The sequence below is a fragment of the Lampetra planeri genome, chromosome 30 (genome assembly GCF_965212315.1).
Source record: "Lampetra planeri chromosome 30, kcLamPlan1.2.h2, whole genome shotgun sequence".
In the NCBI taxonomy this organism is placed as follows: Eukaryota; Metazoa; Chordata; class Hyperoartia; order Petromyzontiformes; family Petromyzontidae; genus Lampetra; species Lampetra planeri.
The window spans coordinates 1,479,086-1,506,426 of NC_136136.1; the positions used below are offsets into that span (position 1 = coordinate 1,479,086).

General features: G+C 49.6%; 1 protein-coding gene across 1 annotated transcript; it reads left to right on the forward strand.

The window, feature by feature from the left end:
• The first annotated feature begins 1,378 nt into the window (after nt 1–1,378).
• Nucleotides 1,379–26,170, forward strand: LOC144728728 (uncharacterized). The gene is made up of 7 exons (XM_078608336.1): nt 1,379–1,407; nt 2,077–2,263; nt 3,729–3,773; nt 7,543–7,620; nt 15,530–15,697; nt 17,666–18,034; nt 24,849–26,170. Exons 1-7 carry the CDS (start codon nt 1,379–1,381, stop codon nt 25,188–25,190), a joined length of 1,218 nt encoding a protein of 405 aa, XP_078464462.1. The 3' UTR covers nt 25,191–26,170.
• The last annotated feature ends 1,171 nt before the right edge of the window (nt 26,171–27,341 follow it).

Below are 27,341 nucleotides of genomic sequence, written 5' to 3' on the forward strand. Positions count from 1 at the left end.
GAATAAAATAGCTGCCACGTGGGTTTGCAAATTATGCGCCACTTAGTGGGTCCGCAGAATGCCTGGGTTGCTTGCTGACTGCGGCGATGCTTAATTGCCCGCAGTGGGTGTTGATAGTTAGTGGGCACGGTTGTAACTGCAAGCAGATATTGACCGGTTTGCACGCTGTTGAGTTCGTAGGGCCCTTCCGATTGGGCCCCTGTAATTAATTCAGAGCGTCACATTCCATCAGCAATTGTGGTGCGGTAACCGATGGCTCTCGATTGCTCTTTCGTGCAATGTGCAGCCGTTAGGTCAATTCTCTCCTGGACGAAGGCCACCCCATAACCTGGCAGTCACGCACGGGGGGTTGTTTGACCATACTTCACTCTGCTGGTCCGGGGAAGGGTGGCTGGTGGTGGGGGAAGTGGGCAGGACCCGCAATGGTCAGCCGTGCAGTCCAGCTGCCAGTCGCAGCACATTGCTCAAATGATATTGTCACTTGCTTCACGCTGATTTACATTACAAAGAGAAAACGTCCTTTGATATGTTATACGCAGCTGACGACTGGCCGCGATGTTCGTAGCGCAGTGCACTACCCAGTGAACGTGCAATTTTCGGTCAACGTTGGCCCAACATTATGTGTTTACTGGGTAACCACTGTATCACCACTCCGTGCCTGTGTGGGGTTTCCACGTGTCCTGCTTTATCCGAGGTCATCCTCTTTTTGAGGTAGCTTTCTGTGGAATTCTGGAAGTCTTCTGGGAATATTCAACAGTAACAGTTCCAGTTTTAGTCAGTCACGTGCAGTTTTCCCCAGTTCTGCTGATGTGAGATCTTGCTCCTATGACATGCCCCGGTTTTTTTTTTGGTAGCTCAGAGGTTCCAACCCTTCCCCTGCATACAAAGCAATCCAAAATTTACCAATAACGAGCGCGCTTGCTTATCCGCCTACAGTACAACACAACGGGTCAACGATGACGCATTGCTTCTCTTTGCCGATAAACCTCCTGCCCTTCCGTACGTGAGCAGTGCATGCGCCGTGCAATTTGATTTATCTCTGCCTCTTCCACCGTGCGAACCCCGCGCTCGCGAGGTGGCTGACGAGTCGATCAAGAAAATGTCACGGCGCGCGAGAGATGAAAGGTGTCGGCCCGAGTAAAATCGGCTTCAGAATCTTGGCCGCGGCCGCGTTGACGCAAACCTGCAGGGCGCCGACGTCCCGGCCGCGGTCCGTGTGCAGCCAAACCCTCCGCGTGCGGGGCCAACGTGCCCAGCAACCCGCCCTGTGGATGTGGTCAGCGGCAGACTGCACGTTGCCGACGAGCATCTCCCGGATTGGTGGACTCGAGACGGCAGTCTCCGGGCCCTCTCTCTCTCTCTCGTCGCACCGCCGACGATGAAGCGGCTGCCGCCCGGCTTGGCGCGGTGAGCCAGGTGAAGAAAATTAAAATAATACAAATAATCACACGGGCTAGGATGGATGCTCGCGTATGGCGAAATGTTAATATTGCTCAAAAGTGCGCTCGCAAAAAAAGATCACTCTGCCGAATTCCGCGCGGAGAGGATTTAAGCTTCGCCTCTGATGACCAAAAACGTTTGCTGGCCTTGTTCATTGAATGCAGAACTCCTTCACCGCGTGTGACTTGAAATTACAGAAGGTAGGCAATATGCTGATAGTGTTAGTTGAATGACACTGATGCACCGATGCACAGTCTCATCTACTGGGGAGATGGAGCAATGGAATCGGCTCACGTGTTGGTGTTGGGTGGATTATAAAGTCGCAAGATCACGTGAGATGGTGGCGTCTTGGAGAGGCCTTCATCCAGCAGTGGATTGACCATTGCTGATTGTGACAATAGTAATACACATGCGTAGGCACGAGGTATCAATAAGACCACAACGCATTTATGTTTTGTGTGCGTATTGAATTTGGCTTGTTTCACAGCGAACATCGTTTCATCCCTTTAGACAACACGGTTGGCCGTCAACGCTCCTTCTGCATCGATCGGTAACGCTACCGACCCACGGGCATTGCTTTGCCGTGCGCGAGAGCCCCGTGCGGTAATTGGCAAGCTTGCGGAGCTCTTCTGACAGATGGGTGCAGCCCGACGCGGGTGCCCGCGTGCCGCCCGGCCGCGTTGGCGCTCCGCTGCGACGTCGCAGCTGCTCCGAGGGCGGGCGGTGTCCGTCCTGCGGCCAAGCTCATGGGGATCTCTGCGCCGGCGTTACTCACGGCCTGTCTGAGCCGGGGCTCGACGGAGGCCAATTCCTGTTGCTTAACGTGAATCCCCTTTTGTAATCTTCTGTGCACCCCCCCCCCTTCCCTTACTCTCCCTTGGGAGAAGATGTTGCAGCACAGCGGTGGTGGGGGAGGAGGGGCGTTTAACGCCCTGCAACAGATGGAACGCCCCGCAAATGCAGATTTAAGTATGGTGTTGGGTTTTTAGCGGGCGACCCCTCCTTTTCGGTCCGAGCAAAGCCCCGCTCGCCGATAGGGTTAAGGCACAGAGTCAAGAGGTCGAGGGTTTATGGCTACGGATGCTTACTTATCCCGGAGCAGCCGCCTGTGTTGTGGTTAAGATGTGGGTAGAGTTTGGGGTGGAGGCACGAGTGTTGGGACAAAGGCGTCCAGAGAGGGGTTATTGGCTCACCTGAGCTGTAGCATTCTTCTGCCCCGTGTCCCCACCGATGACCCGCAGATAAGAGTAATGCACGCACAGGTGGTTTATGAACGGTGGTAAATCACAGTGGAGTGTGGTGGGTGGATGGAGTGGGGTGGGGTCAGTGGCGAGTGTTTTCCCTGTGCGGCTGCGGCTGCTGCTGCTGCGTCAATGTCCCGCTCGTTTTCTTCACCGCGGCTCTCTGACACGTGTTGGGGTCGTGCCGTACGGTGTGTCTCCAGTGCGGTGTCCGACGTTTCGCACCATGTACGGAGGAGCTCTGTTCAGGAGCGGCGCGCGGTACAATCTGAGATCACAGCGGAGAGCTTATTCGGCACCGGCTGCTGTCCCCCGAAGCACGGCAGCTCAGCGATTACTATTTCGTGCAGCGGAGACTTTTACGGAAATTTATTTCAATGTGTGCTGGTTGCAATAATCGTGACATTCGTGCAAAAGCAAGCAAGCAAGCAACGATTGTTTTGTTACACTAGGTGAGAGGAGACGATATTTTAGTAGCCAGATATAAGCGCAGTCCTTCTATAAGCAACACATCCTTTACATGTTTCTGGTGGGCTTGAAGGTTAAGGGGGTAATTTTGCTAAACGCACACTACTGTAGATATAAGCAGAGTTGGCCTTTCTCCCAAAGGGGGTGTGTGCTTTTATCCAGCTTCTACTCTTCATGGACATTTTGCAGAGCCCTGCGTAGGGCTTGTTGCTGGCTTGTTGAAGATGTGAGTGGAACAAAGTGCAAAGCTGTGCTCGCAGAGTATGTGGCGGTACCCGAGTGCGATTTTGTCTCCTGTTTTCCAATCGCATCGTCAGCATCCCAGCAACAAGGTGGAACCATTTGTTTAATTCACGCTACATTAACACTCGCTTGCCTCCATATTTACACATTGAAACGTATCATTTGCAAGACTCGTTTTTCTGCCCTAAAAATTTAGCCAGCATTTCCTTCGATCACATGTTTGGTGCAATCTGTGCACGCCTGTATGTTGACATGCCAGATTGTCTCTGGTGACGTGCGGGGCATTGTTCACACGCGTGAAATGTGTGTAAGGGGTTAAATTTTTCCTCTCGCAAGGCAGAGACCATCCCTCTGCTGCTCCTGCTGCAGCAGCAGGAGCATGTGCGAATGGCTGACCTTTAATTTTACCTTTATCTCCCTGTCGTAGAGTGCTAATGAGAACTGATGTGTGCTATATGGGCCGTGCTCCGCATCACTATATTTGTTAGTCCTTGTCCGGAGAGGAGTGAGTGTTTCCGTTTTTACCCGTTGCTGAATCGCGGAATTTCTCAACGTGAGGCACTGCGTAATGGTAAAGGTGCAGCCCTGATATTCCTTGCTCAGGTCACTGCTGGCGGAAGGGCCTCCACTAGAGAGCTCCTCTAGAGAGGGAGAATTTGGCCTAGTCTTCTACGCTGGCCGGACGTCTCGGGAGAGGTGGGAGCACCCATATTTAACCTAACCGCACGGGACCTACCGATCGACTAGCTGGTCTACCCCGTCCACACGGCCGAGGGGAGAGAGTACAGCCCATTGTTTCGACAGCAGCACCCGGGAGATAGAAACCCAACCGGCACCCGCAGGATTTGCGCGTCCAGCGCGCTGACCCATTTCACCCACGGCAGCATCCCACGGCGTAAACGGCACTTTGTTTCTGAAACACCTCCGTTAATGACGGTCGTTAATAAATCCCGCGCCCGCGCTGCAATTTTATCTCTGTAACCTTTCGTCCGCCGGCGCTGCCTCGGCACGTGATAAATGGGTCACCGGCCGCTCTCTCGTCGGTGCGCGCGACACGCGCGGCGCGCGGCCCCTTCCTCGGGGCCACGGACGCCTCTCGAAAGATCACTGGCGAAGTCCGACTGTGTCCACCCAGTGCTCGCCGAGCTGCATTGGTTTCCGGTTGCCGAACAAATACACGTCGTGAGGTCGCACTCGATTACACGCCAAATGCTTGGCCACAAATTAACCACAATGCCTTGCTGATACCGTCAAGGAGCACGAACCGTCACGCAAACTCCACTCATCCTCGCAGTGGCAGTTTTTGGCCAACGACAGTCACCGCGTCATCGCACTTTCAGACGCGCTTCTGCGGCCGTCTGGAACGCTCTTCCTTCCAATATTAGGAAGCCACCGGAGCTATGCACTTTTAAATCATCTAGATTGAAAACACCTCCGATTAGCACGGTTGGCTACGTTACGGTGCGAAAGACGTTCGATGCACATACACGGACGAACATCTCGCGTCGTCATTTTACTTGACTAATTTGTTTTAGTTTTCCCAGGAGAAACGCGAGCCGCACCGGGTTGTAATCGTGACGAATGCTCGCGCGCGGACATGGCGGAGCGGCGAATTGTGGCGGCAAAGGAACTTTAAAGTTCCCGTCGACGTCCTCTGCAGACTCTGTCACCGCGCCAGTTATTGGCATGCGAGCGAGGGTCAACAAAACTCTCTCGGTGCCCGGCATTAGCCTTCGTCAACTTCATGTGCCTGCCAATTAGCGGATGCCTGTCATCTGAGCTGCTTGATGTACACATCAAAGCAGGGGCTGTACCCACGGACGTCCAAAGATGATCGCAATGGCAAAAGCTCCACCGTGAAGCGGCCCTCGCCCAGAGCTGAGAAACCCCTGGTTAGATCTGTCGAGTCTTTGATAACGTACAAATGTATTGATGCGTTTTCGTAAGGTGTTCAACGTTCCTTTCTAGCCGTCACTTCTAAGGCCTGTTTTTCGAAAGTGTTTATTGCTTTTCCACAGCCCTTTGTCAATAGAGCCGCCACCTCATGCTGCGTCAGTCGTGGGGTGGGTGAGGGGTTGGGCATACTTCACCATGCTGGTCAGTGCCTGGGTTGGTGAAGGGGGTGAACCAGGGCCGATTTGGATATCGCTCGCTGCCGGTGTTAGCCGTGGCCAGTAATTGCAGTGAGATCACCGAGCTCATGGCAAAGCGTGCGAAGCGCTATTCCACCTCTTCCAGTCATCACGTGGGCTACGCTCACTAAGGGATAGTTTTCTACCAAAATATACAGGGTATCTATAATGCAGGAGAAATCGGAAAAAAGTACACGCACAAAATCAATCTTAAATGAAATGCATTTCCAATGAACGCCATTTGATACGGCGTTGATTTAAAAAGAGAGAGCAATCGGCGATTTGCCTAGCAAACAACGCGTCGCCGCGCATCTGTGGCGAAACCAACAAGCACGTGGTGAGCCGTGCACTCGGAGGGGGCATGGTGGCTTCCAGAGCGCTGCGTGCCCCTCCCCAACGAGCCCACTGGCCGGGCGCCTGCCAACGTGTGCCAGGTGCCAGCCAACAAGCGAGCGCCCTCCCTCCTCCCCCCCAACTCGTAACAAAAAATGTTAAACTCCTCCTCGCCTCAACTGCCCAATAAAGCTATTGCCTTGATCGCGTGTTGTAAAATGTGAAGAATGCAAATAGGACGACCCGGCTGCTGGAAATGATGGCTGTTAAAGTGAGCCGAATCATTGTCCCTCCTGGGGTGGAGGGAGGGATGCCTCTGTAAATGTTGCAATTTTATGAGGAAAGGGTCCTCCCAAACCTACTCCTTGACAGCGTTGTCGTTGTTGTCGTTGTTGTCGTTCTTGTTGCTGTTGCTCTTTGTGCCCGGGCGCAAAGGAGGCAGACTCGGGACGGGATTGTGGGATGACAGAGACACCACGGGGATAAAAATGCCCCCTTTCTGAGCTTGTCACAGAAGTTGGTGATGTATCCCTGTGAGGTTTTAAAGTGCGCTCATAGCGACGGTGTTTGGTCCGTGAAATCGTGTTTTGCCTAGGGACGCCCTTTGCTGTACTTGGGTAGATGGTCGTGCTATAAAGATGCTACAAAGCGAGAGGATGCCCTATAAGTTATTTATGTATGTGTTATTACAGGGAATGTTTGTTGTTTGGAGAGTGTAATAGTCTTACCCAATGGTATATATTTCGACAACAATGATTGTTATTTTGTCTGTATGTATTGTTACCTGCAGTTAATATCCTTTGTTTGGGGTGGATCAGTGGTGATGCACACAATGTGCCATGAATCAAAGTCAAGCCTGAGTTTGATTCCCCATCGCAACCGACATCATTGGCGAGTGATCATTGAACCGGACCTGGGCCCTTGACCACCCACTTCATTTTGACCAGAGTGGTGAAGTATGGTCAAACAATCCCTACGGCAGATATGACGTGAGTAGGCCTTCATTCGACAATGGATTGACAATGTACCAAAATGTATTATTTTCATGATTATATTTTGTTTAAAATGGTGGGGAAGACACGTGACATATTTGAAGATGTCTCGGTTGCAAGTGAGACCTGGCAAAGGCACAATTAAACAATTCGGGGCAATGCAACAGCAGTATTAATATCAGCGCAAATGAAAGAATAAGAATAACACTCATAATAATAATGTCTCTGTAAGTGTAATAAGACTTTCAATTTGGTTCTTAGCATTTTACAAAGGGCTCGCTCACGCATTTACAAACACCTCCTCCCATCACCCACTGCTATGCATTTGCACATTTGATAGATGGTGCGTGAGTACAGCAGTCAAACCAACCCCTGCCTGTGGACGGCTTCCTTATCTCTAAGTAAGTTAAAGACGCTTTTTTTTTAATCTGTGGATTTTGTGGCTCAATGATTTATAGGGGGGCCGCCATTTGAAATGTGCCGTTCTCACCGCGCCGCCGTTGTGTGAAAGAGGGATTGCACGTCTTCTCTGATACGCCGCCGGGCCGTTCCAGCGAAGGGCGAGCGATTCATTTGTCCTCGGCAGAACCGGAATTGAACATTAATTTCCCGAAATAAAAAAAAGCACGCTCTTGTTACACGCATCGGTGACTGTTTTATGCCCACTGAGCCGTTTTATTGTTTTTAATGCAGAAAGTGAACTACCGCGTGCAGATGTTGGTGAAGGAACGCAGCAGTATTGCTGCCGTGTTGGAATGGTTCACGGCAGAGGTTGGTTTAGATTTCCCGGAGCGGCAGTTGAAACATTTTGGTGCAAGTTTACTAGATCCCAACCGTGCTGCTGTGCAATTGGGTCCACCCCTGTTCGTCTCTTGGTAGGTCACGACGAATGGTGAGGGCTAAGGTGTGGGTGCCCCCACCTCTTACTGGCCAGCATGGAAGAGTAGGCCAAATATTCTTGAGAGAGGAGCTCTCCTTAGCTCTCCCTCTAGCGAAGTGCCATGAGCAAGCTGTTGCTGGGTTGCACCTCCACATTTTTATTTAAAGCGATCATACTCGCCTGATGATGGCGGTGATGCAGTGGTGCCATGGTGGCGAGATTTGAACTACCTCGCTTGGTATACAGGTGGTCATGGTTTCGATTACGATCCTGACGCCTGTATATTTGAAGTTTTCATGTCTCTCTCCCCGTGGTCGCACGGATTTGTATCCGTGTCCTCCGTTTTTTTCTTTCCACGTTTAGAATCATGCATTCACACTATTTGGCTGCTATAAATTTCCACATGTGATCAGCCTCTTTGTTGAGCCACATGTGGTTAGGTCGCTTCTGAAAAAGAGCTGCATAGCTCAGTGGGCCTTACCTGGTTTAGACTAATTATGATGTCGTATGAGAATTTATAAGCTTTCATTTCCCATCGCGTGCTGTGGGATATGCGGAGATGTTTTGCTGGGGGAGAGTAACGGTGGGCAGCGTTGCACTCCAGGTTCCATCGTTTGAAGTGTGTTCACCATCACTCGCGCCGTGGGGTGTCCTCGAGTCTCCCTTGGTGCACGAGGTATCCGCAGCGTCCACGTGGTGTTCCCACGTGGTGTTCCCACGTGGTTCACGGCCGTCCTCCGTCGCCGAGGGAGTATGGTTGCCACCTTTGAAGAAACAGGCGACGTGTCGTGGGAAGAACAATCACTCGGCAAATACTGGATAAACGGGAGAGCTACACGCGTTAGTACATTGTCTTCAGCAGCGTATCATTCCACAACTGACAACAAACCGGGGACTTTTGATGTCCCGGTGAGATAGCTTCGAGATTTCCCAGGATGGGGCTACCTCAAAGTGAGGACGTCGTACTCGGGAACTCGGAGCCGGGAGGCTCGCCAAGCCGGGTCAGCTCGCGAGTCTCTCGTGTTCCACGTCCTCGGACGGCCATTCGTTCCGCCAGATCTCTTGCGCGTTCGCGTTCGACGTCCTCTGCTCATGGTCGTGACTTCTGGGACTGCCTCAATTGGCGCCGCAGCCGCAGCTCGGGCAATAGGAGACACGCTTGCTCAGTCGCGCTAGTTTCATTTTGACAAAATAGTTCTCATCAGAACCCCGCGATTAGCACGGTTGGCTACGTACGGCGAGAAAGAAGTTCAACATATGTACGTACACAGAGCGAGCGTGGCTTAAGCCCAAGCTCACTGTCAATCTAAGAAAGGATTTGTTTTTCTCACCTTCAACAACGTACTGTGAGCTGCTTTCGCTTTATCCTCGTGCCTGTGTAGCATGCACCCACTGTAAGTTCACACATACCCCCCCCGCCTCCCCCGGAACATCAGGAAACGTGGCTTTTCCTGAATTCTGACCTGCCGTGCTGCAAGCAACAGATTCGTGCATCCTGGTAAAGGCGGAGGAGAAAAAAAAAGCTGTTATGGTGCATTTTCCTGCTGGGGGATTTGAACTCTGCTTTCCCACCAGCTGCTGCCAAACATAAACAATCCACGCCAACGGTTGGACCAAAATATCCTTTAATATTTGTGAAACGCGACTACGAGAACTGACACGGATTCCTTTAAGTGGGTCACATTAAAAAAAGTGTGTTTTATAGCACAGCATCCCATGAAACATTCACCACAATGTGATCACCTGGTTTAGTTTCCTTGCAGCGCCAACGTAAAGTGCTCTCTGTAATGTTGTTCCTGTCGAGTTGCGTGAATCTGGAGGAGTGCAATGACTTATTAATTAACGCTTTTACATTTTTAAACGACGCAGGCCCGCTGCGTCCGGCTGCACATTTTCGTCACGCCAGCGTCTTTCCGACCGCTCACCGTCGGCGAGCAGACTGGGTCTGTCCCTCACATGACTTGGCAAGGTGGACGATCGTTAGCAGAGACCAAGGTGTTACATCGCCACGTGCTTCGAGGGGGGGGGAGAAATACAAATTAAATTCCCACTCGAGCTTTTTAAGTCACGCAAGCTACTTCACATCGCACAACCAGACACTTTCTCCACTCAGTACCCCCCTCCCCCCCCCCGTTTCCTTATTGTCAGTGCACCTCCCGCAACACACTTCGACTCAACTTTAATGCATTCCTTTTCGTCTGGGCCCTTTATGACTAATAGCGTTGCGGGGAAGTGAAAACCGGTTTGCATCGTGTGCGCGAACACTTGTTTTTTTACTTCATCGCTTTCTCAACAGCATCGCTCATCTCATTACGCATATTTCATTTGTCCACACGCATTTTTCTCATCTCACTACGGCTCCATCTCTGGTCTGTATCTATCCTGCCCTAGTTGTTGTGTAGGGCCCCCAAATGGGCCAGCACCCGCCACTGGCAGTATAAGTGCCTCGCATGTGCATGCATGGACACGCATGCGTGTGTTTGTATTCTTGTTAATTATGTTTGCTATAAATGTTCGAGCTAATCCTGCACGCAATGGCTAAGGAACTCGGTGTGGAGGGTATTCCAACCTTGAAGGGTGTATGTTCCGTAATTGTATAAGGGTCCCAACTGATTGTAATATCTCGAGGTACCACTTTTTACCCATTCGCTATGCGCATTTTACTGCAGTTATGAAACACATTGCTTGAATATAGTTTCTGATGTCTCATGCAGAATGACATTTTCACATGTAAATGTATCCCTGAGTGCCCATTATATTTTGAGTTCGGTGATAACATCTCTACATCGATGGATCATTATTAGAATCAGAACATTTATTTACACTGGAGGAATCCGATTAGTTATAAAGCTCTTTGTTCACAGATGTCCAGTAGGGGCGGGTCAGAACGTTACAACAACAAACAGTACAACAAAAACGACAGGAGTGCAATGTATGGAATAGGTAAACAAATCACTTAAAAAATATATACAAATGAAACAAACAAAAAATTCTGACCAGGTGAAGCCCGTTGAACTATTAGTTTATTTTTCATAAGCGACTTGGTCACAAATGATATCCAAACAAAGTGGCCCATCGTGTGGCGATTTATAGCAGAAAAAAGAATCTAAATAATCTAAACGTATGTTTCTAAATGTTAGATGGAAAAAAAATATCGATGCATGGTCGCTACATTTGTGTTACCCAAGCGACTCAGATTATGCTGTGCAAAGATTCCACAGTTGCAGTATTTGCACGTGTTAATTACAAAAGTGCTTCCTAAACCATACTTATGCCTCTCTTATTCCTCGCTGATAAAGGGCTTTGTTTGGCCAAATACTTGGGGAAATGACCCAGCAGGAGTGTTGGGATGACACTTAACTTTGTTTAGCAGGTTTTTTTGGGAGGTTTTCCTCTCTCACAGTGAAATTCTCTCACCCTCCCACGCACGCGTCTCATTGCCCACACGGAGCCCACAGAGATAAATGTGGGGGGCTCCACCCAGTGCATAGCACCATCCCCCCATAGGCAGAGTTACAGGGAGAAACTTTGCTCAGGCCTAGATTGTAGCGGGTGTTATTTTAATATGTAATAAGCACATTATGTTGGGCGATACCACTTGGAGCAGAGACTGCACAGACGTACGTTTTCATAAACGAAAATTGTTGGTTGAGATTTACCACAAAATTACATCAACATGTGCCCCGCATTCAGTATTTATTGTAGAAATTGCTTCGACATTAAATAGCCAAGCGATTTCGTATCTTGAATATAAATTCCTTGAAAGTTTTTGGGGGACCCTCCTGCTCTTTTGGCCCTGTTTCAGTGCCCCCCCCCCCCCCCAGCTGCTATCAGACCCCTCTTCCACCGTGTAACCGAATCACGCTGTAGCGAGCCAGCCGCTGCTCAGGTGGCGCTCCGCTGTGTTTTTCCCCACCGCAAAAATCCGAGCGGTTGCCGCTGAAGTCGCACGGAATGGACGCGGCTGGCTCGGGCCCCTGTCCGGCCAAAATTCGGATGCCTTGCGAGGCCAGCGTATCGCGGTTTGGTTCCGGCATGGCGTGGCAAACTTGTGATCGTAAAACTAACGCCGCACCACGAGGGCGCACAACGCTGGCTCGGCTCGGTCTGTGTCAGTGGAAATAGAGGCACGAGTTCCCAGACCCGTGTCCCCCGCACTGCCATTTCCTCCAGCAACTTTTAAAGATGACCTCTTTTACATTTTGGGTTGTTTTTGTTGCATTTGAGTGACAGTATATATATAGAATGAAAAAAGGCATAATGCAGTGATTAATTTGTACAAATGAACTATGCATTGTAAAATTGGAAAAAAAAATGTATTTAATTTAATATGAATCCCTGCGTAATATACTGCGTCATAGGAATTTATTAAAACTGTTTATTTTTTGACTTGCGTTGTTTAAAATGCGTTAAAACTAATTAAGCATTGCTTATAAAATAAATAACGTGCGTTTCGGCTGACTCGGGGTGTTTTCGGCCCTAATGTGTTTGCGTGTTTTTGTGCTTGCCTTGCGTCGCCCTCATAACACACACTACGTCGCGCACTTTATATTAATGAATCATGATTCTAAGTGATGGAAAGTCTGCAGTTGACGTCTTGCATCAACAGTGAAGATGCAAATGGTTCGTATTAATCATTCATGACACCGGTGGAGAGAAAAGTCCAAGTGTAAATTAAATAGATGCATCATTTTTCCTCTCCGTGAAACATTCTCCGTAATGGGTATAATTATGAAAGAAAAAAATCATTTCCCAGTGGATATTTTTTTCTGATGACGTGACCAAAGTCATGAATAAATTTGAACAAGCCATTAGTTTACAGGCCAGCCATCGGGCGCGTGTACATTTAATCTGGCAGTAGATGCATTTTTCACTCTGCGGAGATAAATGTTACACTTTCAACACACTCAACTGCATGATTGATGACAGTCACGCAGATAACATCGTGACCGCACCTCCCTTCTTCCCAGCCGATACTTTAATCTCCTTGTTGTTTGCGATACTCCGATTACAATGCTGTACTTCTTAATAAAAAAAAACGCACATTCGCAAACGTACACACTACGCTGCGCGCTGTTAACCAGCGGACACAACATTCCACAGTTGCCCCCACGCAAGCCCAAACAACGGGTTCTTATTTAGGGGCATATTTTCCCCGCGCTTCCCTTGCGCATGAAGGACAGCACAGAGCCTTCCGTCTGGCACCGTAAAAGATGCCGTTAAAAGGACATTCTGTGGTGAAGCTAGCAGCTGATTCAGTTTGGTCCAAGCCTTCAGGCTTTCCGTCCCCCACCGAGTGTGAAGAGTTGGGTGACGTGAGGGGGATAGAGCGGAGTTGTGGGTGGGGGGGGTCGAACAAAGATGTATGGCCTCATATCAGCGACTTGGCCATAGTTGGGCCTCCTGCCTGAACACTGAGAAGCCGAGAGGTGTCTCGGTCACATCGTCGGTGTGTGGCTGATGCCGCTCAGCGCCTCTCGCTGGCTTCAAACCCACGGCTGGAGAACGCCTCGGAGGCGACTTGAACCCACTGAGTGCACGGCGAGAGTTCTCGCTCGGCGTTACCAGGCCGTACATGAACACCCGCGGATACCTCGCGTGGCAATAGCCTCACACCCGCACCTCCGATCAGCGCGCTTGGCTATGTACGGTGTGAAAGAAGCTCGCCGCACGTACAGCAGACACACTTTGGCGGTTGGAGATTGTCCTCCTCGTGAATGTTTCCCGGTGGTTGTTGGTTAGATTACAGATACACAGTGACCAGTTATTTGCTAACGCTATCGTTAATTACTGTTGCTAAGATACGTGTAGCATTGACACACCGTATTTCAATGTATTTTTGAAAATCTATGCGCAAACTACGAATGTGCGAGAGAGGACATCGACTGAGAAGATGGAGCAATGAAATTAGCTCTTGCGCAAGGTGCTCGTGGATTGTTACATCTGAGGATCGTGAGAGGTGGCGGCCGCTTGGAGAGGCCTTCATCCAGCAGTGGATTGAGCAAAGCTAATGATGGAGTGTGGCACCTTTTTCACCGCTATTAAAACATATACTTAATTATATTCAATCGACACCACCACTGGCTACTGATTGGGTACTTGAGCCGGCTGTCCGTGCGCTGCTCTGTGTATTCAAAGCCTCCGTCGTCAGCGCGATCAGCACATACGTCGTCTTGTTGAATGGAGAAAAATTCAGACTTAGAAAAATTCCGTGGATATTTGGGCTGAAATGTTGTTGTGGGGGTGTGGGGGCGTTGCGGACACCCAAGACCGCCTACAGTCACCATGGGGGTGCCATGGTGGTGAGAAGTCGTGGGTTCGATCCCGACTCTGACGCCTGTTGTAAATTTGCGTGTCTCTCTCTCCCCGTGGTCGCGTGGATTTTTCTCCGGGTCCTCTTGTTGTTTTTTCCCCCTTCGCATTTAGAGTCAATGTTCATTTAGAATCAGAGTATTTGGCTTCTATAAACTTCCACATGGTAAGCCAATATGTTCAGCTATCATTTGTGACCAGGTCGTTTCGGGAAAAGAGCTACATAGCTCAGTGGGCCTTACCTCGTAAAAAAAAACAATAGTGACCATCGCTGCTGCCGCTGCTGGCTACTGAGCATATGCGCAATCTGTTCAGCTCCTTTGCCCCGCCGTGCGTTTGTTTTTTGTCGGCAAAGTTCCCACTACTCCTGTGCATTGCTGTACAAACACAGCCGCCAATCCACCATGAAGGGATAGCGATTGTCACCACAGCGCTTGTGCCAGGCTAAGGCGTTTGGTCACATTCACACGCGGCAAGCATGTACACTGACCACACGCGTGTCGCGTGCAAGAACACGCATAACGGTGCCGTCCGTGTGTGCATGTGCTTGGGGAGTGGCTCTGCAGTGCTACTTGGTGCACCTAGCCTGGCACGCATACTGTGGTGATGTCACTGCCTCTTACTGGCGAATGGTGGCTTCTGTTGTCGTTACGACGTGAGTTTTACTCCTGACCACATGGGTGGCACGTGACATTCGAACTGGTCATGGACCCCTGCCCTAGATCATTTCAGACTTAAATGATCACCAGTACGGTGTGTAAACATCAGCGCTGGGGAGACAAAGGCCACTGGGTGCTGTGTCGCCCACACACCACCCCTTATGCACCATGCCGGCCTTAATAGGTGCTCGCCCACGGCGCTCGCCCCAACAGTCTGTGCAGGCCATGGTTGGGGAGAGCTTAGTCGGTGTGCACACGTGGGAGGATGCTCGTGCATGCACGTGTTTATATCCCCGTGTTTCTATCGAGGGCTTTCGTTGACTGAAACCCCGCCACCGAACCTCAACCCCCTAGACTGAGACAAATTATTTCCTTTCCAGACAAAAGAGCGTGAGCTCGGCAGTGGCGGAGCATGTCGTGTGTATGTGCGTGCGTGCGCGCGTGCGGGAATAAGGTTGAGCAGTGGGAGCTTTAAAATCATAAACAAAGGTCCGCGCAGAAAGTGCGCGTATGCACGCATGCACGTGCATGTATTTTGCAATTGACCCTGCACTTGTGCACACAAGCACGCACGCACACACAATGCATTAATTTGCTTGCACAGTCTATCGCGAGGCCTTGAGTCCGTGGATTCGCACGTTGCACCGAAGCCCTGCCGATTTGTCTCATTAGGTAACCATAGCTTTGGTTTTCAGAGCCTTGGCCTTTTCCACTGTTCCCCCAGAAGGAGTGCGTGCGTGTGTGTGCGCGTGCGAATGCAATGTTCATAACGGAGGAGTTGATATCCGGGCAACCTTTATATCATGCACTTTCATACTTCTCTTCTCAGGCGTTCAAGAAGCAGGATGATATGAAGGATGTATTTGCTCAACCAACTGTGCTCGTTCTGTACCAGAAGCTAAAGCTTACACGCGTGCGGGGTGCCATCCGATTGGCTGCGGAACATCCACCTGCGTTCTGCCATGGCGTTGTGTTTGGAACACTGGACCTCGAGGGGGTACCGGCTCAATTCGATCTCCTGGCACGGCAGTTGAAAGGATGGCACACGTTTCTTAACCCACCCTCCATCCCTGTCCACTCAGGAGTGTGTGAATGGGTTCACCACAGTCACGCGGCAGGTTGCGTGTTGTGCGGTAAAGTGTGCGTACTCCCACCTCTTCCAAGACGTCTGACTTGGGTGGAAGGGTAAACCGATTGTACGATTATTGTTTTTTTATTACACTTGGTACCCATGTAAGCCCTCACTCTTTTTCCGGAGGGTGCTACTCGTTTTTTGCATTTGGGGCGACGATCGTCACGTAAATCTGCGAGTATTTTTTCCGATATGGAACCATTACACCGGCACGCAATGGCCTGCTCTTCAATGATGCCACGGGATCTTTAACGTGCCTTTGCGAAGCAAACGACGTCGTGTATTTTATGGTCCATGCACCTGCGGTATTAATCGGGGTGGCCGACCGGATTTGAACCACGCACGCCTCTGCAACCAAGCAGTGAATCGCACGCCCGCTAAACGTACCCTCTGGAGGATCTCGCACGACGATGTTCTCATCGCTCCATCGTCACGATGGCCGTCCTCGACAAGCAACGTTCCCTACTTTGTCTGCCACTCTGTCATTAGTCTCGGCCATCATCTCTTCCAACGAGGTGTCCTGCCCAATCACATTGACTTTTTCTGTCCACAGTCAATATGCTGTCTCGACACTTCTGATCCACTTGGTCCTCTTTCAGTCACTCAGTGTAATTCCAAGCATAAATCTTCTCCCCGTGCTTCTTGGCTGCCAAACTAACCTACAAATTTGTATTTTAATTTGACAGACCATGGTAAACAATAAAGGCACATTTCCACAATCAAAGTTTGGATAATCTAATGAGAAAGTAAAATCAAATCTGGATGCCATTTATAATATGGTATACTCCATTTGAGTGATGCCACTGTTAAGCCAAACATATAATGTGTGTGTGTGAGAGCGTGGTGTTTGCCATGTATTGGACTTTTTAATTTAGCCCACATGGGATGCTTGGGTATTTTTAGGACGCACGGGGCGACTGTTGGCACGCAGCAAAATACTAAATAAATACATAAATAGGCCGACAGGCAGAAATCGAATTGTCAGTGGGGAGGAAAATAACAGAAAGCTTTGTTTTTGGAAACGCGGTTTTGTGGTCGTAAATGTATAGGCGAGTTATCTTAATAGTCACCCGGGCTCACAATCCGAGCATTGTTGAACCAAGGTAATTGTACACTGCGCCATGTGTGTCTCGGGGCGTCGCGAGTTGATTGCTTCCATGCCACCTGCAGACGACTTCATCGTTGGCACGGAGCCGTCAGGGTTTTGGCTTTCGCGGGAAGCGAACATTTTGCCGTGTTTGCACGCGCTTGCTCTGCAGCAGCCATCCGAGAAATCTCCGAGCCAAAACTCGGAGATTTGTGAGTGAAGGACCGTACGGCTTAGAGACGTCAAGGCAATGACCAAAAATAAATGTTTACAGCTCAATTAGCAGATTATTGATGTTCGACTTCAGCCGCTGGCTCATAAGGGACTCGTGGTCCTTCGAGGTTAATTCTTCTGGCGTGTTTACAGCTCCGTCGATTGTAACAGTGATGATGATGATAATGGCTGTGGTTGGTAGTGGCCAAGGTGCTGGGGACGTTCCTGTCGGTGCCAAATATTGTTTTTCGAATACTGCCACTGCCATAGCTGCAGATGCTGCTACAGTCTTCTGATTATGAAGCTGCTGATAATAACAGTAGCAGTGACAATTGGGTAAATGATGATAACTGCTGTAGCAGCTACCACTACTAATGCTGCTTTTATGTGAATGATAGCAATGATGCTGATGATGATAATCCTGTCAATGATCGTGATGTTCACACCATAGCAGCAGCAGTTGCTGATACTGACGATTCTGATCCTAATGATGCCGATGATGCTGATAACGATGGCCGTTTGTATATCTTCAGGAGCCAGCGTCCGGCTGGGCTGATGGCCGCTGTGAGGCCTGCTCGTCGTGTCCTGGGCCTCCTCTTGATGCCGGAACGGCAGCAGCGGCGTGTCTGGAGCATCTTCCTATCGGCACGCCCACGCACCGGCCTGGCCCTGCCACACCGCCTCAACCATCACTGCCACCGCATTCGCAGTCCCAGTCTCCATCCTCGCGAGGAGCCAAGGCTCAACCACCACCACCATCGTCATCATCGTCAGCAGCCAGGGCCACGCAGAGTCCTGCGGCTGTCGAACGCAAGAAGGGAGGTTCCTCGAGTGCGAGCGTGGCAGGGGATGGAGCATTGACTTCGCCAAAGATGAATGGCTACGCGGCACATGCTTACCTGGTGAGACACCTGGGAGTCATGCGCGCAATGCTGAATGGGGGTCTCCATTCATGGTTCTATTCACGTAGGTAAAAAATTAAAATTAAAATTAATGAAAGTAAAATAAAAAATAAAATTAAAATCATGTATAAAGTGATACAGCAATCGTGCTGTGACGGTTCCACCTGAAGATGGAAGCTTGTGTTGCCTCCGAAACGTCGTGATTTTTTAGTTTTATTTGTATTTTACTTTTATTAATTTAAAATTTTCACCTACGTGACTTTACTTAAAAAACCTAAGAATATTAATCCTTGCAGTCACGGAAACTTCAAATCTAGAATTCTATTCATGAATGGTTTATTTGAAACCAAGGCTGTTTCAGTATCATCATTCATTGTCTTGCACGATCCACTATCCTCGTAATTATCCATTGATGCGCTCCCCAAATTTCACCAGGCTTACTGTCCATGAACTCTTGGAAGTGCTTGTACAAAGGATAGTAACATCTCATCCTGTGTTCTTGGAATCATTCATCAAAGTTATGATTTATCACATTCATCCTTGGTCATCATCATAATTTGCTGTTTGTTCATCATTCATAACCATCATCACCCATCATTGTCTTACCTGTTTTTGGGAAGTCCACAGTGATTTTCCTATTAAGAGATTTACTGGACTTTGCGATAAGAATTATTAATTTTAATACTGCATCCAGTGGAGATGACCACCACTCCAGACTTGAAATTCTTATTTTTCTTAAACGACACCGCACCCTATCACTCCAAAATGTACAATGGTAAAACGTGTTTGTTTGTTTGTGCATTAACGTTCCTTGGTGTGACGTCGCAAGGCCGTCTTTGTCCATCACGTATTTATATGAAGACTTAGTGGCTGTTTTTGCGCTATTTGTGCCAGCTGTGTGGGCAGTGGTGGCGCTGTGTGTCAAACCCGGCGACCCGAGTTCGATTCACGGCCAACACCAGCGACAATTATCTGAACTAGTCATGGGCCTACACTAGGTCGACTCAGTCTAAAATGGGTGCCTGGTGTGGTGTGTAAACATTGCAACTGGGGAGACAAAGGCGGAAGGGCGTGGTGTTGGCCACCCACCCCATCGTGCACCGTCCCGGCCTTCATAGATGCTCGCTAACAGCACTTGCCCCGACAGTCTGTTAAGGCTATAATGGGGATCTTTATCTTTGTATTGTGCCAGTTGTGAAATTCATCCAGTACAGAAATCCACGTGCACATCACCCTAAGGAAACCTTATGTTTGTACCGAACATGTTTTCAGCATGCAAACTCAGTTTTGTCAAGAGCTCAAATACAGTGCATGTCAAATGCAATTATTTATATATTTATTTATTTTTTGCTACGGCTGGAGGCCGAATGGTACTCGCAGCTTAAATTATTTAACCACATCTTCCCATGTGTTTGATCAGCCATTCAAATAATCAATCTATTCACTTTCAAACGCGGCGGCGCTGCACTATGATTACATGTATGTTGAATTTCTTTCGCACCATACGTAGCCAGCCATGCTAATCGGAGGTGCGGGGGAAGTACACTAAACTAAATATTAAAACAGTTATAAAGAAATCTTGACTTAAAGCTTTCCGTGACTGCAGGAATTAATATTATTTGGGTCTTTCGGTAAAGCCACGTAGATAGAAAAAATAATAAAAATATGACAAGGTTTCGATCGCAACGCAAGCAATCGTCATCAGGTGAAAAAAATGCGAGAGAGCTGCTGAGGCAGGATGTTATAAATGTTTGAGATGGGTGTAGCCCAAGGGTCATTAGCGAAGTGGGCGAGGCAGGTGATGAAGCTGCGGAGGTGGCCATTGTCTTGTGAGCTTCGTCGTCGTGGAGGTAGCTCTCCGATTTAACCGATCTTACATTGACATGCAAATTTCATCTCTAGCCCCGCCCACTTCTCTTATGACCCTTGGGCTACACCCATCTCAAACCTTTATAGCATCCTGCCTCAGCAGCTCTCCCACTATTTTTTTTTCACCTGATGACGATTGCTTGTGTTGCGATCAAAACGTCGTGATATTTTAATTATTTTTTCTATCTCCGTGGCTTTACCGAAAGACCCGAAGAATAGTTATAAAGAAATGAGTGTTCAATCTAGATGATGATTTAAAAGTGCACAGCTCCAGTCGCTTCCTCATATTGGAAGGAAGAGCGTTCCAGACGGCCGCAGAAGTGCATCTGAAAGCGCGCAAATATGAATAACTCCGATGGCTTCCATAAGGTATAATGAAGCGAGACCCACTGGAATGTGCCCGGGCTCTCGTAATGCACAGCCGTTGTTTGCGTTCGGCCTGTGTGCCATCACTCAGCTGGCCGTTCATGTGAATGGGCAGCCCTAGAGCAGACAGAACCGTGGGTTTAATAACCTGGTTTGAAGGATGGCTCACTCGCCAGCGTCCAGCTCGCCGCAAATCTCGTAAGGCTACGATGCCGGCCTGGACTGGCGAATCTGTGTGTGAGGTGTGCATGTGTGTGCGTTCTTTTTTGCATTATCAAAAGGACAGCTCGTTTCTTCCACACCACAACACTCCCGCCACGTCTGAACGACGCGATTCGCCGTTGCAGAGCTCATGCCGCGTATGTATGCACAATATTCATTTGCGTTCAGAACATAATCTGGCCAGGTGGCGTCATTGGTCGAGCAAGAGGCTCCCAATGGAAAGGTTGAGAGTCCTCATTGTGGGTGGAGGTTGACTCAGCCCAACGTCGTTCTGGGGGGGGGGGGGGGGGGTCGATGTAGTCAATTTCACTTCGTGGGGAAGTCAACAGTGGGTTGTGCTCTCTGGATCGACTCTCCAGATCCCCTCGGTAGTGGAAATGTGAATTTCCAAATGTGGAATTTCCACCACCGACTCAGGGCTGTAAACAGAAGAAGAGCACCGATGGCTCAATGCTCATCTGAGTAAGAAATCAATTGTACTTTTTTATTTCAAATTGCATCGGTCCACTTATTGATCTGTGCAAAGAACGGAATTGCAAACAGGGAGATGACACCGGATGGTCTTTCCCTGAGGTGTTCCATCAAGGTTTTTCTCTCTCTCTCTCTCTCCTTCATGCCCGACAACCTAAAAAAATGCTCGCAATGCATACTTCGCTTCGAGAAGAAGTTGCTGATTACAATTATTCAAAGGTGACTGTCCGGGCGGTTTGAGGTTTTGCACCGGCTGGTAAAATGTTGCAGATTGCCGAGAGATTCCTCGAGCTTCTCCGCTCCGGGGCCGCAGCTGTGTTGACAGAGTCGCCCCACCTCACCGCTGCTCCTGCTGCGGTGGTGGTGGCGATGGTGGTGGCGGTGGTGGTGGCGGCGGTGGTGGTGGCGGTGGTGGTGGTGGCGGTGGTGGTGGTGGCGGTGGTGGTGGTGGCGGCGGTGGTGGTGGTGGTGGTGGCGGTGGCGGTGGTGGTGGTGGCCTGCGGTGGTGGTGGTGGCAGTGGTGGCAGTGGCGGAGGTGGTGACGGTGGTGGCGGTGGTTGCAGTGGTGGCGGTGGTGGTGGTGTTGCTGGTGGTGGTGGTGATGGCGGCGGTGACAATGATGGTGGCGGCGGTGGTGGTGATGGTGGCAGTGGTGGCAGTGGTGGTGGTGCTGGTGGTGGTGATTGCGGCGGTGGCAGTGGCGGTGGTGGTGGCGGTGGTGGTAGTGGTGATGGCGGCGGTGACAGTGATGGTGGTGGCGGTGGTGGCAGTGGTGGTGGTGGTGGCGGTGGTGGCAGTGGTGGTGGTAGTGTATATAAGTCGGCATTGTTGCTGCCCGCTGCTACTTCGCAATTACCCCCGAGCTCTCCGTGTAAACACGTGGTGCAAGGACGCAGCACTTGGGGGCCCGCTCATAAATTCGTGCTGCTGCTGCCGCTCTCTCTGCAGCACGCCACGCGCTTGTTGTTGTTGTTGTTTTCCCAGCACAAGTCCGCGAATGCATTGCACCTGCGCACGGCGGGTTATGCATTGCGTCAGAAACGCTGCGTTTATATACCAACCGCGATCCTCTTGAAGTTTTAATTCGTTATAATGTGCATTGCCAGGGTGTGTTTATGTTTAAGAGCAGGCAATCTCAGCTGTTGGGGACTGTTTGTTCAGAGCATCTTGCAACAGCGGTGGTTGTGTGGCTGAGAAGCCGCGCAATGGAGGGGGTTAGGGCGGTGCAGAGGAGGAGGATAGGAGCGAACGTTGCGCTAAGAGGCGCGCGTCACACCTACCGTTGCCTTGAGGTGCAGTGGGCACGAACTTAGCACGTCTGACTAGTCGTGTTTGTTTCATAGGAACATTGCAGAAACATTTCAGAAACATTTCAGAAATGGGAAATGGTTTCGACTTGAGATAACAAAAAACAGTTGGTGGAAATATTTGTGTGTTTTTTCAAATCTCCCTGTATATTATTTGTAACAAAAAATATACTGCTCTCTAATATGTAATTATTTGCAATTCTACATTCCACTTGGCCTAAAAAGAGAATTGCCTCCATAATGGCGACTTCTGTTCCCCATCTCTTTCGTTTTCCTGCTACGGATGTGAAACTGACATCAAACCGTACTCATGCAGACAATGCATCTGATCAATGTCATTGACTACCGATGCCTCTGCAGGCAGTGTGTGCCATCACTGTTATTGGCTACTGATGCCTCTTCAGGCAATAGCTGTGTGGACAGCGGAGACCCACCAAGGCTGCATTGCCGCTGTGTGGAGCAGCCACAGCTGGAGTACGTGACGCTGAGACAAGCCAACGTCCTGCTGCGCTCACAAACTTGTTGACCAATACCGTGCATTTGGCATTCAGTGTGAAACGTCCGTATTATGAACCCACGTCTCAAAATAACTTTGTCTTCAATTTAAACCATAATAATTAACTTGAACTGTATAGCATCGCTGCGCGCATGAATTCAATGCATCGTGACACTGCCCACCTGACGCGAGTGGGCGGCAGAGGGCAGGGGTAGTGCACGGTGTTTAAAGGGGGTGCGTGACAGCAGCTGCGAGTCTCGGGCCAGCGATCACAGGGCAGCGATGCACATCACTGCCATGGAACAAAGCTGCGCTGGGGAAGAGGCAATTAAAACACATTCCACTGCAGCGAGGGGAGGGAGGGGATGCTGGTGAAGCAAGCCTGGTGGTGGGTCACGGTGGGGCTGGCGAGATGAGGGGCTGGGCACGGCGTGAGCAGAGACACGGGACCGTGCCACATCTTTATGAGGTTTCCAGAGCACGGCTGCGAGCGATTTCTCACCGTAAACTGTTGATCAGTTGTCGTCACCCCCCCGCCCCCTCCCCCCCAAAGTGACCCGACTAAGTTTTTGTCGTGCAGCCAACCGCAAGATTTGGGTCGTGCCTCTCCCCATGCCACGTCTGGTTTTTAATGCGTTTGTGATTTTTGTTCAGTGGGTGTCTCAAAAACATGTTTTTCAGGTTAAATTAACAATGCAACAAAAACATCAGTCTCCCTAGATTTACATCTGAAATAAGTATAGCAATTGTGGTCGTTGTTATTAGTATTATTATCAAAGAACAATTATATACGATTAGCAATTTAACAAAAAGCCTTTAAACTGATTAACTTTCGTATGGAAAGAGTTATTATAAAACATACCACATGATGCTGTTTTGTTCTGGCCTGGGATACACCATTACAAAACATCTCAGGGTTCATTATTTAATGATATTGGGTTAGGAAAATAACGCTAATGTGTTTTCACTCAATATTAATTTGGTGTAATGATCCACAACTTGCCTTGCATGCTATGCTGGTCAGGGATATCACATCAGACCCGTGTCAACAGTAGCACAAAGTGTCCATTGACCCCAAGAATGGAAAGAAAACCAAAACAAGTTTTAGCTCTGGAGCCTGGGCCGTGAAAGAGACCCCTTGGCTGGCTAACGAAATCAGGTCACGGCCTCACACAGCCTGTGACTAATTGGAGTTTTTCCACGTAAAGCAACGAGACGAGAAAAAAACATCAAACTACCCAACACCGACGTGCTGGGTGTCAGTTTCAAGTTACCAGCCCAATAGCAGTCTTAGACTCATTAGATTGTTACTGGAATCTCATGATCTCGCTCTGGTAGCAATTTAAAGAGCCCCTGCCCCCCCCCCAGCTAACGATCGGGCATGGGAAGGTGACTGCAGACAAGGCACGGATCGCGTCACGCACGCAGCTCGCTACAATTAAGCCGGCTTCCCCTCCACTCTATTTCACGTTGTGAGCGCAACGCGACAGCGCTGCTACCTAAGGCAGCGTGCCGAATAAATACGAGCACATTAGTTGTCACACTCGCGTTGTTCATTCCTCCATCTATAATTTAATGACGATCATTATTGTTTCCTTTATTTGTTATTTGTGCCGTTCGTGAAGTGCAAGGCTGTCAGGAAGGCGCTGTGTTTCACAAATGAATATATTCTGTCAGTTGGAGGAGGGGGGATCAATGCTGCAATGTGGTTTAACCAAATACATTAATTTGCAATTTTTATTTTCAAATATGGCAAACATGTACCGTGGCAGTGGCACACATGAGCTACTTATCTTTCAAATAACATCACGCGATCGTTAATGCCCACTTGGTAGTGGACGGCCTGTATTTACGGTTAATACGTGAACAGTATTGACCAGGGCGGCAGCTTCTGCTCGAACTGCAAATCTCTGCAACGAGCGACAACCACGCTGACGCCCGGCCCCTCCACCGCACGTAATGTCAACGCCGAGCACTCCCGGCCCTAGCGCACCGACGCCCGCTAACCTCTTCCTTATCGTGTCGCCTCTCCTCCCCACGTTCCATCCTCCTGCTGCTGCCAACCTCCTCCCAACCACGACAGCAGGGTGCGTCTCCAACGCTAGAGGGCTGCAAGCCGCTGTCCGGGGGCTCCAGCTGGGAACAGCAGAGCCTGGGCCACCCTCCGCTGGAGAGGCTGGCGTCGCCTACCCGCTCGCCGCAGGCTCTGCCGTGGCCGCTCTCGGCACCGGGAGGCTCCCCGGCGCACGGGAGCCCGCAGAAGACCGCCCACGCCGCCCCGGGGTCATGCGCAGCGAACAGCAACTGCAACGGCAACGGCAATCCGAACGCGTCCTTCTTCACGAGGCGAGTGCTCTCACGGCATTGCGCGCGGAGCCTCGTTGTGTCCGCGCGTCTCCACATGTCCACGGAAGGGAGAACGTGACCCAGAAGCCAGGCGGCTCTTCGTTTACCGCTGCGTTGGCTTTCGTGCTGCTGCTGCTGCATGGCTCTCCGATGTGTTTTCAGGTCATACTGCGCATTGCTCCATACGGCGTCCGACGATTCGCTCCGCGTGCCAGGAGTTCCTCCGTGTGCCGTGAGGTACTAGAGATCTTGGAGAAGCTCCCACGCGAATCTCAAACAACAAGCGGAACATCCCAAAACACATCGGAGAGCTGTAACTCTTATCTTGTGGCTGTGTAGGTAGGCAGTTTAAAGCTTCATTAATGATTAAGACAACACCTTTACAATTACGGCAAGGCATGCCGTCATAGTGCCCTATTGATGCGACGTCGTTTGACATTTTGGCATTTATAGCAGTGATGTCACCAGGGTGGTATAATTGTGCATATTACCTAACTGTAAAAAGAGGGGTTTTAAAATCATAGCCAGGTGCCACCGGAGTCGGAGCTAAGAAAGTGGAATTATGGAGTGAGATCAGGGTTCGAGTCTGGGTGTCAGCCGTCAGTAATTAAGTCCAGGTTCTCGTGCTGCGGTGCGTTGATGATCTCAGGCTGGTCACGAAGCACAAAAATCATCGTGTAAAATGTCTTTTGTCTTTTCATTTGGTCAAATTCCAGCCCTGATCATTCCAACAAGATTCCTCTCTGACAGGGCATCTTGGAAAGTTGACTGTGTAGTGTGTGCATAAAAAGGGACACTGAACAGCATATAAAGAAGCATTTGTATGAACATTTCTTGTATGGGCCATTCTCAAATACAAGCGGGGTTGCATTGCTCTGAGATTTGCCAATAGATGCTTAGTTTGACGCCACGACAGTGATGGCACAATGGGAATAACATTGAGAAGACAAAACAAATAATGTACAAAGTTTCAAACTTGTGTCAGCCCAGAAACACAGATACTGGCTATCTTCGAGATAACGGATATTTGTTTTTTGGGTTGTGTCTTCCTCACCCTACGACAACGCTATTAATAAATAGCCAATTGAAACGTGTAACGTAAACAACTTCGAAATGTGGCACTGGACGGAACACAAGGGCTTAAGTCAATCTCCCTCGACTGTACAGAGTTGTGTGATGATGCAGGCCCAGGTTATATCTTTTCTTGGCTTCATCACTCTGTATACAAATCTCGACGTCGCCGCCACTTAGTGGTGAACGGCGATTGTTGTCGTCTTCGTTGTTGTGGTTGTTGTCATTGTATATACGAGTGTTAGGAATTCGGTGTAAATGCCCAAGTATGATTGAGTCTCATTGAGGCTCCCACCTCTAATTCTAAGACGAGCTGGAGAAACGACCCCCACCGGCCAGTGTGGCTGCCTTGCTCCACCTCGATGCTTTATTGTTTATTCTTAACCATGCCCTCCGGTGGCAGTCATGTGTGCGCGGCTACGGGATCACAAAGCACTGTCATTCGTTCAGGAGGATTTGCTCAGCCTCCCTTTTCATCAAGCTGCCAACGTTGCCCGTCTCATGATACCTCACGAGGCCACAGACCGCTGTGATCCGGTCTTGAGGAAGTGGAGGGGGGCATCTTCCTGCGTATTACTCCGTGTGCACACAGCGCTGTTTCTGCATGCGTTGGAAACTCGCGTAGATGTTGCGCAGATGTACGCCAATTATATTCTGTCAGGTCCATTGGGATGTGAACACAATTGCCGAAGCAGAGCTAGGGGTTAGTGAAGCGGAGGCGGACCATGCAACAGATTTAAATTGGAGCGTATCTGAGAGCCAGGCTGGGAACATATGTGGGCTGTAGACCTGAGATAGTTTTGTTGTTGGGAAATTATGGAGGGGCAATGTGTTTGTGTTAAATAAAAGTGTTTCACATTTGCTGTGGTTTATCCTCCGTTATACGGGCTAATTGAGGCCATGTTTGTAATGCATTCATCTCCCACCGCATTCTGCACAACTCTGACTTCTCATCTGCTCTCACACCCACTTCTCACGTCTCATCCCACCCCAGTTTTCTGCGACATGGCCATATGGCTGCTTGCTCAGCCTAAGCCAACCGATACACATCAATGGATTGCCAGGGATTGATTGAATTCAGTGCATGGGACATCTAATATTCCCGATTATGAGAAAATATGAATTATCATAAATTGTGCATCCGTTCATGCATGTGTGT